Source organism: Thunnus albacares, chromosome 6 (genome assembly GCF_914725855.1).
Source record: "Thunnus albacares chromosome 6, fThuAlb1.1, whole genome shotgun sequence".
Lineage (NCBI taxonomy): Eukaryota > Metazoa > Chordata > Actinopteri > Scombriformes > Scombridae > Thunnus > Thunnus albacares.
This window is the reverse complement of record NC_058111.1, coordinates 2,338,350-2,355,550: the sequence shown is the minus strand read 5'-3', so window position 1 is coordinate 2,355,550 and position 17,201 is coordinate 2,338,350. Positions and strand designations below refer to the sequence as shown.

Sequence of the window (17,201 nt, the reverse complement as noted above, 5' to 3'; positions counted from 1 at the left end):
TCTGTGTTTATTTGCATATGGAGCAGGGAAGTGAGATCTGATCACAAGTGGTCACTCAGGACGCACGTTAATACCAGGTATAAACAGACGCACTTAAAGTTGTCCACTTGTGATCGGATCACCCGAGACGCATGTTAATACCAGGTGTAAACGGGGCCAGACTGTTGTGTTGTTTCCATTAAGTAGCTGTGCGCTAACTGTACCTGTACCTGCTGTAACTTGAACATATTCTAGATTTCATTTGTACACATATAAACACCCCCCCCCCCCCCCCAAAAAAAATGATTATATCTGGCATCAAACACCATCAGTTGATATGGTGATATATTTTTTTCAGTTAATCTTGCTACAAATCTTTATAAAGCACCACTTTCACCATGAAATCAGCTTTTTTTGTTTATTTGATGCACACTGAAGGAAACTATGAATAAATTAGCATCATACCAGTCACACAGGCTAGTATGAATGTATGAAAAACACACACACACACACACACACACATCCATCATGTTTACAGTCGTCATGGAAACACTCTGTTTAAAACTTCTCTTACGTTTCCTCTCACACTGCTGTAAACAGACGCATTGTGAGACCGCTGGATCCTGGGAGGTGAAAGTGGACTTGGACTCGGTGCCAGCAGAACCGGTCAGCTACTTCCTACTTCCTGTTTGAGCGCCCTGCAACAGGATGCTGGTGTATTGTTACCCCAACGGTTCAGCTGGCGTTGAACCCGTCACTACTGAGCTGATAACGTGGGGGGAGGTCTCTGCAGCGGGAAGGAAACCTGCAGCTTTAAAACCAGGTTCTTCTGCTCCGAGATCTGACACTCGACTCAGAATAATTCACATAACTGTCAAATACTGAGATTATTATTAATGTGAGATTTATTGATGTCTATCCTGAGCTGCAGACTTGGGCAATTTGGGGTTCTTGCCCACACTTCGACATGCGGACCAGGAGAGCCGGGGATCGAACCGCCGATGTTCGGATCAGTGGACGACCCGCTCTACCTCCTGAACCACAGCCGCCCCAGAATCTAAGAGTGAAATGTATTAATGTGTAAGACAGATATTCATGTAGTTGTAATGCATGAATATGGCAGTAAAATGTGTGCATATATGAGCTGAAATATATGAATATATGAAGAGTAAAATGTAAAAATAAAATCATCTTCAGCCACTGAAAGATAAATGTTCAAATTCACCAGCCCCTCAATAGTAAATTATTGTTATTTATGTATGAAATCTAACAGCTACTTTCATATTTTGCTAGCATTTAGCTGGTGGCTGGTGCTAATTTCTGTTGTCTTACCCTAACCCTAACCCGGCCTGCGTGTTGTGCACGCCACAAGCGAAGAAATTTACAAATCTTCTCCACCGTGACCCTAACCCTAACCCTGACCATAACCCTAACCATAACCATAACCCTGACCCTGACCATAACCCTAACCATAACCATAACCCTGACCCTAACCATAACCCTGACCCTAACCATAACCCTGACCATAACCCTAACCCTAACCATAACCCTGACCATAACCCTAACCATAACCATAACCCTGACCCTAACCCTAATCCTGACCATAACCCTAACCATAACCATAACCCTGACCATAACCCTAACCATAACCATAACCCTGACCCTAACCCTGACCATAACCCTAACCCTGACCATAACCCTAACCATAACCCTGACCCTAACCCTGACCATAACCCTGACCCTAACCATAACCCTAACCATAACCCTGACCATAACCCTAACCCTGACCATAACCCTAACCCTAACCATAACCCTGACCACAACCCTAACCCTGACCATAACCCTAACCCTAACCATAACCCTAACCATAACCCTAACCCTAACCCTAACCCTGACTATAACCCTAACCATAACCATAACCATAACCCTAACCATAACCCTAACCATAACCCTGACCCTAACCCTAACCATAACCCTAACCATAACCCTGACCCTAACCCTAACCATAACCCTAACCATAACCCTGACCCTAACCATAACCCTAACCATAACCCTGACCATAACCCTAACCCTGACCATAACCCTAACCCTAACCATAACCCTAACCATAACCCTAACCCTAACCCTAACCCTGACTATAACCCTAACCATAACCATAACCCCGAGCTGTTCATCTCCTCCGTCGTCGGAGTAGCTGGTGCTAATTTCTGTTGTCTTACTCGTCGGCCTCCATGTTGCGCACGCCGCAAGCGAAGAAATTTACGAATCTTCTCCACCGTGACGGCTTCTTCTTCTTCCTTACCTGGATCGGAGATCTTTCATGGATCTCCCCAAGCTGTTCATCCCCTCTGTCGTTGTCCCCCCCCCCGGACTGTTCGCTCCCACCCCCGAGCTGTCCGTCCCCTCTGTTGTCGTTCCCCCCAGACCACTCATCCCATCCATCGAGGTCCCCCCCAAGCCGTTCGGCCCGTTCGGCCCGTTCCGACCGTTCCTCCCCTCCCTCTTCAACCCCCTCCGACCGTTCCTCCCCTCCCTCTTCAACCCCCTCCGACCATTCCTCCCCTCCCTCGTCAACTTCCTCCGACCGTTCCTCCCCTCCCTCTTCAACCCCCTCCGACCATTCCTCCCCTCCCTCGTCAACTTCCTCCGACCGTTCCTCCCCTCCGTCTTCAACCCCCTCCGACCGTTCCTCCCCTCCCTCTTCAACTCCCTCCGACCGTTCCTCCCCTCCCTCTTCAACCCCCTCTGACCGTTCCTCCCCTCCGTCTTCAACCCCCTCTGACCATTCCTCCCCTCCCTCGTCAACCCCCTCCGACCACTCCTCCCCTCCCTCATCAACCCCCTCTGATCGTTCCTCCCCTCCCTCGTCAACCCCCTCCGACCGCTCCTCCCCTCCCTCATCAACCCCCTCTGACTGTTCCTCCCCTCCCTCGTCAATCCCCTCTGATCGTTCCTCCCCTCCCTCGTCAACCCCCTCCAACCGCTCCTCCCCTCCCTCGTCAACCCCCTCCGACCGCTCCTCCCCTCCCTCATCAACCCCCTCCGACCGCTCCTCCCCTCCCTTGTCAATCCCCTCTGACCGTTCCTCCCCTCCCTCATCAACCGCCTGGAATGGTTGCTCCTCTCTGTCTACTCCCCCCCCCAACCATTCGTTCCCTCCGTGGTCGTCCCCCCTGGACTGTTCGTCTTCTTCCTCCTCCTCCTTCACACTCAAGCTGAGTCGTTGTTGGAGCTCCTGGTTCTCCTCTCGCAGGGCGGCCATCTCTGCCTCGTTCTTCTGGAGCGTTTTGAGAAACTGAGCAACACTCAGATTCAGGTTTTCAATGGTTTTGCGCAGGAAATTTTTCTCAGACTTCCAGGCTTTTAATTTCTCCTCGTCATCCTGGCTGCTCAGACTTCCTGTCGTCTGGCAGGCCTTCTCCACCTGGCTGCTCTCATTTTGGAGTTTGTCCGTGAGGAATTTTATTTCATTATCGAGGGTGTTCACTTTTTCAACCTCTAACTTCAGGAGGCCGTGCACTTCTTCATGGTCGTGCCAAAGTTTCTTTATCACTCCCAGTGTCTCATGCAGCGTATACATCGCTTTAACAGCCCTCTCATGGTCCAGCTGCGACAGTGTTCTGCGCTGCTCTCTGCTCTCCTGTAAATTCCTGATGACCATTTCGTCGTATGAAACAAGCATTTCTTTCAGCCTCTCCATTTCCTTGTAGTGTTTCTCCTCGCGCTCCTTGAATCGCATGTTTTTATCTCGTTCGCACTGCAGCTCGACTCTAAGCCGATCGATTTCTTCACACAGCAGCTGCTTGTCTCTCATGCTATCCTCTGCTAACATATTCTGAATTTCCTCCATTACGTACGTGACGTTTTGTTCTCAGTGTGCTGATAAGTTAGCAAACAGACTGATTCGACAGTGTTGAGTTTGTCTGAAAAATGCTTTTGAGTTCAGAGTTGATCAAAACCATTGATCTTGAAGGACAGCAAGTCTTCTTTAAAGAACCATCTATGACATCATGTCCTTTGATCTGGACATGATGTCATAGATGGCTCTTTAAAGAAGGCTTGTTGCTTCAAAGTCAAAGGCCCTTTGATGTGTCACTTACTGTGTTCATACTTATGTACGTTTTTAAGGTTTATACTTTTTAAATTATTTAAAGTATTATTATCATTATTATAAACTGGTATTTTCAGTATTTTATTCCATACTTTGTGCAATGTACCATGTTTTTTTGGGTTTATATGTTATTGCACCAGGACCAGAGTGATGTTCTTTTACATACAATGAGTTGGAATTCCATAGAACACCAAAGTTACTTCTAATGATGATGTCACAGAATCATCTGATTTTTTTTTTTTTTTTTATTAATAGGGTGTTTTTTGTGGGGTTTTTTTGTTTGTTTGTTTTGCTTTGTACTGTTTGTTGTTGTGCTGTTGTATGTTTTGATTATAATAGACTACTAATGCAAATTAGCTTCAAGCTAACTCCGGTGCAGTGCATCATTTATGCTTAATACTGCACACTGTCCTGTTCAATAAATCAAATCAAGAAATCAAGCTGCTAAATGCTCCACTATGTTCACCAGCTAGTCTACAGATAACTGTGTCTGTTTGCTGTTTGGTGCTGAGCGCTGAGAGTGAACCAAAACGGTAAAGTTGCAGCCAGACAGCTAAACAATGACCTGAAACTCACTATAAAGCTCCGTAAAGGTGAGAGGAGCTGCAGAGTCTCTGTAGGTTCATCACTACGAGTCACGACCAACACACACACAGTGGATATCTGACACATTTACAGTCTTTTTAGCATCAAATTCCCTCTTTGTGTTTCCTCGGACAGTGTTTCCCTGTTGAGCTGCAGGTGGAAGTATAGTAACAAAAAGAGGGACTTTGGCACTAAAAAGACTGTAACGTTGAAAGATATCTACTTGATTTGACTCATTTTTGCACAGAAGGAGGACTGTGGATTTTGTCCTCCATCACTTCCATTGTAAGGTCATTATGAAGGGATCTTCTAATGATCAGTATGAACAGGAGGAATGATTACAGCAAGAAAAACAGCTGTAATGTTCATTTGAGCTCCTGACTGTTGGTTTAAGACACACTTGAAAAACTGTGAACTCGTCCTTTAAGAACAAATACCTGCAAAAAATAATAACAATATTCCCATCAACCTCAGCTGTACTTTGTGTGAAGTCCTAGTTAGCAGTTGTTAGCATGCTAACAACTGCTAAACTAAGATGGTGAACATGTTAAACATTATTAAATGTTAACATCTAGAGCTGCAATGATTAGTCGATTGACAGAAAATTAATTAGCAGCTATTTTGATAATCGATTAATATTATTTGATGCTTTTTTTTGGTCATACATGATAGTAAACTCTGATGACGTCACCTTTGACTACTTTCTTCTTACATGTTATGGATCAAATGATTTATTGATGAATGTAGAAAACTTGCAGCTCTGTTAACATTATCACTGTGAGCTTGTTAGCATGCTGATGTTAACAATTAGCTCAAAGTCTGAGTTCAGAATGACTCATTTTAACGTCACCGACAGACCCGACATGTTTTGGCGGTTCAGGTGTGAAGGTTGTGTGTCCTCACACGTCTCTGCTGATCTCAGTCCTCTGAGTTTAATGTGTTTCATCAGTGTTTACATCATTTCATCTATTTAATCACTCCTTGTTTATGCCTGCCCACTCCTTTTTTTTCCATCTCCTTGTTTTTTTTCTCTCTTTTGCCCCAGAAACCTCCTCAGACTGTGTGTTTGTGTGTGTGTGTTGATAAAGTCCATCTGTAGGGCGATGTCCAGGCTAATAATTAGGTCACTGTGTTTACACCAACACACATACACATTTGTACTTTTATACTCGTGTGGACCCTTCCTGAGGCCCCTAACCCAAAGCTTAAAAGGACACATTCACAATTTTTCGAGTGTGTCTTAAAACAACAGTCAGGAGCCTGAATGAGCTTCAGAACATGTTCTCTTGCTGTAATCATTCCTCCTGCTCATACAGGGGCTGTAAAACTGAAAAATTATATTTGATTATCCCCTCTAAATAAACACACGTTCGAACCATTTGAATATCTGTTTTTTCACATTATGTCCATAAGAGAGCAAACCAATACAACGTGAGACAGAACTACCTGTGTAGGTATATTTATGTCAACATAAACATGTCTACATACTTACACATTACTAAATAAACAAACAAAATAACGTTCTACACCGTAAAACTTCATTTAAAGACCGTAGACCTCTCTCTCTGAGCCGTGGTTGGTGCTACGGAGTGAGATCAAATGAATGATTTATAATTGATATGTTATTCCATATTCTCATTTTTATACAGGTTTTATACAGGTATACTGGTTACCAAAGTCCGAAGTACTTCCCAACGAGGCTTTTTAGGTTGCTCAGAGTGGAAATCTCTCTTTCTGCCATCATCACCGCATGGTCGTCGTTGAATTATTCGCTTGTTTCAGCTCGACCTACATTTCATTTTCAATCAGTGAAAGTGACTCCTGTCCATCATGCAGTGCATATGGAAACAAAGAAGGAATTTGATGCTTAAAAGACTGTAAATGTGTCAGATATCCACTTGATATGACTAACTCAGACTGCTGAAGCCTCGTATAAGTTTCACATCAACTTTTAAATGACTGTGTGGACACACTGTGGATTTTGGCCTCCATCACTTCCTTTGAAAGCACATTTGAAGGATCTTTTAATATCCAGTATGAACAGGAGGAATGATTACAGCGATGTAATGTTCTTTTGGGCTCCTGACTGTTATTTTAAGATGGATATGAAAACTGTGAACTCGTCCTTTAGTTAGTAACCGTTGATACGAAACATGAGAAGCTGCCAGATGAAGCTTTTCTACACTCGTCTTTGATCAGAAAAAAAAGAGTTAAGAGTGTTAATAAAGTTAATTAAAATAAGGAAAAACTGTGCAAGAGAGGCTGACCTGAGACCAGCTGTTGGACGAGAGGAATGACCTTTTGACCCCATGATGTCATCGCCTCCTCCCTCGTCCTGTGTGTGTGTGTGTGCTTGCTGCTGTCCAGTCTTACCTCATTGCTAGCTTAAACATTCACACATCACCAACAAAATATCCTGTGCATGTGTGTATATGTGTGTGTGTGTGTGTAGGACAGAGAGAGTTAATGATAAATGAAAGCCATATGTCAGTGGTGTTTCTACTCTCTTTACCCCTCTTGTTCCTCTTTCTCTGCAGTCAAGTTTCCATCCAAATGTAGCAAAAAATTTTAACCGAATTTCGAGAAAATCTGAATGTTTGTTTCCGTCCACTGCTGTTGTGGATCCTGTTGTGTTGTTGCCACTCAAGAATCGGGCTGTTCGGCCGTAGCAGGCAACTCAACCACAGACTAATCCTTGGCGTGTACTCCATTGTCTTGTGAGACAGAAGGAAGCCAACTCCTGCTGTGTGAATATTAGCAGATAAACAGCAGGTGGCGCGAAATCTCCAGTCGGTGCCGTTAAACCGTCGCAGAAGAAGAGAAGACACGACGAGATGACGTCATCAAAAGAGCGACAGTCAAAGTTCAAACGATGGAAAACATGATGGAAATATGACGTTTCTGTGAGGAAGGTTACAGTCTTCTCATCATCGCTCCACACAGTTTAAGTCACATGATTTATGTACGTCATCATTTATTAGTAAAAGTAGAAATACTGCGGTTTAAAAATACTCCGTTACAAGTAAAAGTATAAATACTACAGTTTAAAATACTCCAATACAAGTAAAAGTATAAATACTACAGTTTAAAATACTCCAATATAAGTAATAGTAGAAATACTACAATTTAAAAATACTCCGTTACAAGTAAAAGTAGAAATACTACAATTTAAATACTCTGTTACAAGTAAAAGTAGAAATACTACGGTTCAAAAATACTCCGTTACAAGTAAAAGTAGAAATACTACAATTTAAATACTCTGTTACAAGTAAAAGTAGAAATACTACGGTTCAAAAATACTCCGTTACAAGTAAAAGTAGAAATACTACGGTTTAAAAATACTCTGTTACAAGTAAAAGTAGAAATACTACAGTTTAAAAATACTCCGTTACAAGTAAAAGTAGAAATACTACAGTTAAAAAATACTGTTACAAGTAAAAGTAGAAATACTACAGTTCAAAAATACTCTGTTACAAGTAAAAGTAGAAATACTACAATTTAAATACTCTGTTACAAGTAAAAGTAGCAATACTACAGTTTAAAAATACTCCGTTACAAGTAAAAGTAGAAATACTACAGTTAAAAAATACTCCGTTACAAGTAAAAGTAGAAATACTACGGTTCAAAAATACTCCGTTACAAGTAAAAGTAGAAATACTACGGTTTAAAAATACTCTGTTACAAGTAAAAGTAGAAATACTACAATTTAAATACTCCGTTACAAGTAAAAGTAGCAATACTACAGTTTAAAAATACTCCGTTACAAGTAAAAGTAGAAATACTACAGTTAAAAAATACTCCGTTACAAGTAAAAGTAGAAATACTACGGTTCAAAAATACTCCCTTACAAGTAAAAGTAGAAATACTGCTGTTTAAAAATACTCCGTTACAAGTAAAAGTAGAAATACTACAGTTTAAAATACTCCGTTACAAGTAAAAGTAGAAATACTACAGTTTAAAAGTACTCCCTTACAAGTAAAAGTAGAAATACTCCAGTTTAAAAATACTCTGTTACAAGTAAAAGTAGAAATACTACGGTTCAAAAATACTCCGTTACAAGTAAAAGTAGAAATACTACGGTTTAAAAATACTCTGTTACAAGTAAAAGTAGAAATACTACAGTTTAAAAATACTCCGTTACAAGTAAAAGTAGAAATACTACAGTTAAAAAATACTGTTACAAGTAAAAGTAGAAATACTACAGTTCAAAAATACTCTGTTACAAGTAAAAGTAGAAATACTACAATTTAAATACTCTGTTACAAGTAAAAGTAGCAATACTACAGTTTAAAAATACTCCGTTACAAGTAAAAGTAGAAATACTACAGTTAAAAAATACTCCGTTACAAGTAAAAGTAGAAATACTACGGTTCAAAAATACTCCGTTACAAGTAAAAGTAGAAATACTACGGTTTAAAAATACTCTGTTACAAGTAAAAGTAGAAATACTACAGTTTAAAATACTCCGTTACAAGTAAAAGTAGAAATACTACAGTTTAAAAGTACTCCCTTACAAGTAAAAGTAGAAATACTCCAGTTTAAAAATACTCTGTTACAAGTAAAAGTAGAAATACTAAAGTTTAAAATACTCTGTTACAAGTAAAAGTAGAAATACTACAGTTTAAAAATACTCCATTACAAGTAACAGTCCTGCAATCAATATTTACTCAAGTAAAAGTACTGAAGTATTAGCAGCAAAATGTACTGGAAGTATCAAAAGTACTCATTATGTAAAATGGTGTCCTATTACTGTAAATACAGTATAAATATTTGAACTCTATCATGTTATGGAGCTAATTAGAACAATTCTATGACAGTTCTACTGTCAGGTAGCATAAGATGAAAATACTCAAAATACCTCAAAGTATGAAGTACAGTACTTGAGTAAATATACTTTTACCACTGACCAAGTGTAAAAACTTTTTTTGCCATATTTCTCTGAATTTCTAGCTTTTCCACAGCAGATTTATTAAGAAAAAGTAGACACCCTGTTCAAAGATGGCGCCCCATTCTCATTGGTTGCTCTGCACGAGCCTTCGTTCTGTGGTTGTTGTTTTTTTATGGCCATTGAGCATGCTCAGTAGAGTCCTCTGAGCCAGTTGACGGTTGAGTGCGTTACAGATTTCTTCTGTGAAAGCGCTTTCTTTCCTGTAAAGTCTGAGTAAATCTTCAAACTGCAGCTCAGCTTCTGACAGTTGAGACAGTGAATATTTGTGTGCAGATCACCTGCTGCCAGCAGGACTGATCTAACACACACTGACCCGGGATCAGTTCAGACTACACAACTATTCACTGGCTCTGCTTCAGACCCCGAGCTGGGCCAACCATCAAAGAGCTGCGGGTCACGTGACGGTGCTGGAGCAGCTTGTGGAGAGCAGGTTTTTACTGCTGCGGTTCACCACCTGACTGACTGCATGTTTACAGCTGCGGAGCGCTCTGTGCTCCTATTGGTCAACAAACACATCCTGGAAGTCGTGGAAGCACACGGACCGTTGCAGCTTCGTGGACAAAGAGAGAATAATTTAACCCTCATGTTCTGTTTGAAGCCTCCAAAAAAATATTTTATGTAGTTTTATCAGCTTGATGCTTCATGAGTTTTCCTGATTTAAAGATTTAAGATGTTTATTTGCTTATAAATATGATTTCGAACTGATGTTTCATGTTTCAGACACCTGTTAGACACGGAGTTTGACCTCTCTCACCCCAAACATCAGTCACATCCTTCTGACAACGTTCTGACAACATTCTAACAACAAACATGAATCTGTCAAAGGTTTGGATGCACCTTCCCAAACCTTTGACAGGTGCTGTACATGTGTTCATGCATAATCAATATAACATATAACACATTAAAAATGTCTTTATTTGGTGTAATGACGATGTTTTTTTAATCGTTTCTGTATTTTGTCATCAGATGTGAAAGCTGAATTAGGTGAAAGGGAAGAATTACCAAATCAATACAAAAAGAAAAAAAAGTATTCAAAAGGAAAAAAAAAAAAAGCTGGTTGATTTATTATTATCATTATTTCAACTCAAACCAGACCTGAAGCTGTTTGAGTTGGACCCTGAACTGAATTACGTCTGTTTGCGGGTTTTTAGAGTTTTTTTCTGTGAGAACAGCTGCTGCTGCGGCTCAAAGCGACGCTACGAGAGCGCTGAGAGTGAACAATGAGCTGAAACTCACTATATTCTGGATGTATTGATATTGATTATAATGGTTTAAAAAAACTAGCAAAACTAGATTTACAGGATGAAGAACTTTGATCATGTTTGTAATTCACTGTAGGGCTGCGACTAATTATTTTCATTATCGATTAATATGTTGTTAATTTTCTCTATAAAATGTCAGAAAATGGTGAAAAATGATGATCAGTGTTTCCCAAGAGACGACGTCATCGAAGACATTCAGTTTACTGTCATAGAGGACGAAACAAACTAACCAACTGATCGCTGCAGCTATTATGCGACGGATGACTCGGTGACACCGACGCTCTGATAATCTGATTATTTGATCTGTATTTGTGGTTTCTCAATGTAAAGTCAACTGAAAGACACGACACTGTAGAGATGCTACACAGATGCACCGATGCAGTTTTCTTGGCCGATTCCAATTTCTGATTTTTTAAAAGTCTGACCTGCAATTACGATTTTCTTTCTTTATAAGAATTTAATGAGAGAAAGATTTACTTTCTTCCTTTATATATTTCCTTTCTTTCTAAGAACTATAATTGACAGCACACTAACTTTTCTTTAATGGATAATTGAAATTCAACTGTATGTTAGGGTTAGGGTATCAGGGCGTTAGGGTTAGGGTTAACCCTAACTATTTGAATAACTTGCATTTTTCTTCTTGAAACTGGGTCACGTTCACCACAGTGATGGTTTTTTAAGTGGCTGATTAAGCTCGTTGTTCCAAATGTTTTCAAGATTGTTCCTCAACGGCTTATTTTGGACTTACAGGTGTTACAAATTGCAAACTTTGTGTCTTCTTCACTCACACTGATGAACTTCCACACCGACATGTTGTGCGCGACATGAACGATAGTGCGACTATGTGCGGAAAATCTGACCGGCAAAAAATCACAGACACATGAGACTGATCAGGTGGAAACCGGCTGATTGATCGGTGCATCTCTAGAGATATACATACATCAGAATGATGAAAGATTTTATCCTCTAGCAGTTTAATTGTGTGTTAAGTTGAAGCTACTTTTAACTACTTTATATACTGTTGGGCAGTTTAATCTATAAAAATTAATCATATTTTATTAACTGATCACATTTTTTGAATGTAGTAACTACAGCTGTCAGATAAATGTAGTGGAGTAGAAGCATTAAATTACATAAAATGGAAATACTCAAGTACTTTACACTTTCTTTCCACCTGTGGTTGAGGGTTAAAAGTTGAACTTACAGACTCTGAAGCCCGGTCCGTGAGAGACGTCTCTCCTTCCTCCCGCCGCTGCCGCCGCTGCCGCCTCACTGCTGCTGCTGTACAGCGTGGTCACATTGCCTCTCTCGCAGTAGTTGACGCATCGGTCCAGGCTGCAGCGCACCTTGCATATGGTCGGCGTAAACATCACCTTAAACCTGTCCACACCTCCTCCTCCTCCTCCTCCTCCTCCTCCTCCTGTGACTGTCTGTCCATCAGCTGGCAGGCGAGAGATGAAGAAGATGACAGACGACAGAAAACACAAGAGTCTTGGCTGCAGCATGTCGAGCGTTTCAGGCAGTCAGTCAGTGTTTCTGAGTGCGTTGCATCGTCAAAACTCCCCGAACCTCTCCCCTCTGACTCTACCTCTCTCTTTCTTGCTCTGTGGCGGAGTGAAAACGAGCGTCGCAGGAAAAAAGGAGGGAAGGAAGGAAGAAGAAAACGACCAGACGCTTCCCCCCCTCTGCTCTCTGTTTTTCTCTAAACACTCCTGTGTGTGAGTGAGCGAGCGAGCGAGCGAGCTACGGCGTTTTGAGAGCAGAAAGTGAGAGAGAGAGAGTGCTGTCGTGGTATAAAACAGAGAGAGAGAGAGAGAGAGAGAGAGGTAGAGAGATAATTGAAAGCAGTGTGCTGGACTGGGCTCAGCTCCAAACAAAATGTTTAGCAGGGATCTGCTCCATCAGTCCACACTGAGAGAATATCTCTCTCTCTCTCTCTCTCTCTCTCTCTCTCTCTCGCTCTCTCTCTCTCTCTCTCTCTCTCTGCTTCACTCCGTTCTTACTTTCTTCTTTTCTTGTTTTATTGGTGTTTCTGTCCCCTTCTTGGTATGAACAGAGCGATAAATAACAGAACTATCTCTCTGCAGGACATTAGAGGATGTCAGAGTGATGATGCAACCCTGGTTTGAGTTTCAGGGGCTGCATTCACAAAAAACATCCTAAAGCTAAAAGTAGCTCCTTCGCTGCAGAGTTAGAAGAAACTACTGAACTAATGTGCGAGTCATTCCTCACTTTAAAGCAATACTTCCAACATTTTGGGAAACACACTGTGTGACTCATTTTACACCGAGTCCCTGCATACGTCCTGAGTGGATCAGATAGCTATCAGACCTCGAAACAAGAGTAAGAGTCTGCAGCCACGCTAGCAGCTCTGTGAGGCTGTACTTTGGCACAGCGCTGCCTGAGCTAGATGCTAACATCAGCATGCTAACATGTAGGGTTGCAACTAATTATTTTATTATCAATTAATATGACGATTATTTTCTCAAGTTGATTAATCGTTTGATCGATGACGTGATTCCTTCAGTTTTCTTGTTTTGTCTGAGTAACTAAAATGTATAAAATATTAAACATGTATAAAATAAAAAACACAAATCTTCACATTTAAGAATCTTGATCCAGGTCATGACATTAAGACTTTTTTAAATGGGGCAAGTGGGAGATAAATTTACTTGCCTCACTGGACAAGTTAAAGGTCATAAAGAAACCATGTCTTTGCATTATGTGAAGTGTTTCCTCTATCATTGCCCGACCCCCCGCTAGGGATGTGCAGAGAGACCAGTATTTGTATTTGTACCTGTATTTGTTAATGCAGCAAAATTATTTGTATTTGTAATCGAATAAAAGTGGAAAGAGGCTTAAAAATCCTGTTTTTGTTTTTATTACTCTTTTTATTCATGAACACTTCTTGTAACTCTTTAATTTTAGAAAATTAAAGAGTTACAAGAAGTGTTCATGAATAAACTACCTTATGAAGGAGGTCCAGATCATAGACGACTGCGCTGACTACTGAGTTAAAACTTTACTCATCACCTCCCTGCAGACAGACCTCTACCTATTTATACACCCATAACACAGAGACGTGTAGGGAGGAACTTCAAAGGCGATTCTTGCTTTGCATTTTTCATTTGTTGCCTATTTTTTACAACCTAACTTTGTGGAAAGGAGAAGGGGAACAACAGGTTATGGAGAGTCTCTTGGGAGCACTTTGCGTGTGTCAGTAGTTCAGTTTTATCTCTGGGGAACACCCCCAACTCCAGGAGTGATGTCCAAATTAGGAAATGTGCGTCATGTAGCAGGTGGATGTGACTCCCCTCGTTGAGACCTGCTGATAGACGTAACAGCGGAGCAGAGGAGAGACGCTGAGATAGTGATGTAACCGACACGCAAGCTGTTATTTGACCCCACTGTTTGTGCTTTGCCAAATAACCTATTTATATTTGAGCACACCCCTACTCCCCGCCCCTCTCGAAAGAAACGAACAAAAACAAATGTAACGTAAACTAGCATGATAGCGGGAGCGCTAAACACACATAAACGCTGTTCAGCCACTTCTCAAATTCAGAAATAGTGTTGCTGTCCTACTGCAGTGTGTTGTAGCTTCTAGGAGCGCTTGTTTTGTTTTTCCGTTACTGTTAACATGGACCAACAAACCACCATCAGTTCCCGCTACACCGATGTTTAAAACACACAGAACCCTCGGTGCTGAAGCTAGCGGGCAGGCCGGAGCCGCTTTCATGAGACATGAGACGAATGAATCAGAGCTCAGAGGATCATATATGACATTAACATGTGCGGCATCAAATAGCAATGTCACACTGCAACACTGTACAAGTTAAAGTTGTGCTTCAAGCTCTGTCAGACTTTTAAAAAAGGAAGGTTTTTACATTTCCAGACTGAGTGAAGGAATCAGGAGAGAGAGGAGACAGACGTGAGGAAGAATCACAGGATGTAACGTTCATGGTGTTGAAAGAAAAACAGTGAGAAAGTAAAAAAACTGGTTCAACATTTAAAGAAAAAGTAGGAAATAGAAACACATAGAAGCAGCCCAGACATCAGATGATGGAAAGACATGAACACATTCAAAGCAGGAAGCAGAACACACTGTTAAGGTCTGTCTGTCTGTCTTACAGCTGCATGTAGATGAATTACTGGACTGAAAATATTTTTAAAGGCACAATCTGTTATCCAAATGTAAACTAAAGGACATCCTAACGAACAAAACAAAGCACAAGATTAAAACCTGCTATCAAATGACTCACAGGTCTTATAATACAGGCACTAACACTACACAACAACTCTATTAATCTATTTAATTAAGCTGTTAGAAGGTTGTTGACCTCAGTAACTGATGTACACACTAAAGCACTAAAACTGACGGATAGTTTCAGTTACTAAGAAACACAAAACGCTGATTCATTGTTCATCTGACTGATCCATCTCTAAGTCAAACTGTCTTGATTTGGCTTTAAGTTTGAGCAAATTAATTCCCCATAAGTCAGTTTAGTTATTTTGTTATATTACAAACACTGATCTATATTCAGGCCCATACAGACGGTGTGAGAGTCGAGATTTGTTTTTATCATAGAGACTGATTGGTCCATCTGTCATCTATCAAGGCCTAAGGTTATTTATATGGTATAAATAAATATTGTAAATATTTAAAAATAAGATAAGTAAATATTGTTAATATTTATTTAATATTTATTAACCTAATTTTTGTGCACTTGTTTCATTTCAGCTCAGTGTAGAGCAACACACTCATACAGACAACTGCCTTACTATGTGCGTCAAAACCATAGAGTGTAAAATACGGACGTAGTCACCGTGACGTCACCTGTTGGTTTGCGAACTGCCGTTTTGAAGCTTCGAGTGTAGCGATTTGACCGTCACCATCTTGGATTTGGCCGTCGCCATGTTTGATTTTTGGAGCCAGAAGTGAACATATTTGGACGAGAGGGTTGAGCTGACCATAGCGCTAGCTGCTAGCTCTGTTAGCACGGTGCATTTACAATCTGTGGTTAACAGTGATAATGCTAATGCTAATTTTCACTAGCGAAAAACAGGCCTAAAACAGTTAAAACAAAATGTACACACCAGAAAAATTGATCATCTGACTCATTGATGGGTCTTTTATTACAACTAAACGCTGAACAAGAGTTTTTTTGGGCGACCAAAATGTTACAATAAACTTTAGTGAACTGAAAACACACTGAAATAGCAGCAGCTACGCCTATACGCCATGGTTATGTTACGTAAGCAATGCTGTCGCCATGGTAGCGACTTGTCAATCACAACGCAGCCACGCCTTAAAGCTGCTTTATCGTCTATTTTACTCTAAATGGGGCCATAATTTACTAAATGAACATAAAGTTGTATTGAAGAAGACTTGAAACCAGTGATTGAGATCATAAAACTCATTAGGAAACAGTTTATTGAGGTAATAAATCAAGAGAGAAGTAGGGTCATTTCCTCATAGACTTCCATACAATCAGACTTCTTTTTGCAGCCGGTGGAGTCGCCCCCTGCTGGCCAATAGAGAGAATGCAGATTTTTGGCACTTCTGCATTGGCTTCACTTTTCAGCCCCGGAGGTTGGCACTTGGTCAAAACTAGTAATTTCAGGGGGTCTACCACCACCACTGAAAAAATTCTTGGGGAAACACTATCAATCATATTATTAAATGTTAGAAGGATGATCAATGATTAATCTATAGAGCTCATATTGAAACAGGCTTTACAATTGAGGCTTCGCAATTGATGGTCAAATGAAAAGATCATTAACAGGGAAGTAATCTCTCTATACTGCAAACAACGTCAATTATGACTCTTTCTATATTGAACTTTTGATCCATGGAGGTTTTATGTTTGTAAAACGAGAAAAGCAATTTAAAAATCTGTGACGTCATCACAATGTAAAGTCTATGGGCCGAGCGGGAACTCGTGGGCGGGGCCAGCGGGGGAAACACTACTGCCCATATTCAGTGGGCCGCACAGAAACTTTTTTTGGCGTATGCGCCAGGCGAGCAGTTCCTATAGGACTGAATGGGCGCCATTTTTAGTCCGGTATCCAGCTCTTACAATACATCCATGGGAGTAGCGCTCCTAATGATGATGTCATGCAAAAGAGCGCAAAAGTAGTAATAACCTGCGGTATCCCATAATGCAATATGCATGCATTGTTTGGTGTTTCTGTTCCTTGCTCGTTCAGGTGAAGTCAGCAGGTTGCAGCAGCAGTAGGTGGTGGTGCACTCATGAGTGAGTTGCTCCCACAAGATTTGCGTTGGGTCCCACGGGACCCGCAGGATCCCGAACCC

At 40.8% G+C, this 17,201-nt stretch overlaps 1 protein-coding gene across 6 annotated transcripts in view; it reads right to left on the bottom strand.

Moving 5' to 3' along the window:
* Window positions 1-17,201, bottom strand: part of LOC122984368 (latent-transforming growth factor beta-binding protein 2) — a 101,712-nt gene that overhangs the window by 51,948 nt on the left and 32,563 nt on the right. For all 6 annotated transcript variants that reach the window (XM_044354756.1, XM_044354754.1, XM_044354757.1 and 3 more), the window contains one exon: window positions 12,090-12,326. In XM_044354756.1, the coding sequence (XP_044210691.1) occupies window positions 12,090-12,326 (237 nt within the window). The remainder of the gene's footprint in view (window positions 1-12,089; window positions 12,327-17,201) is intronic.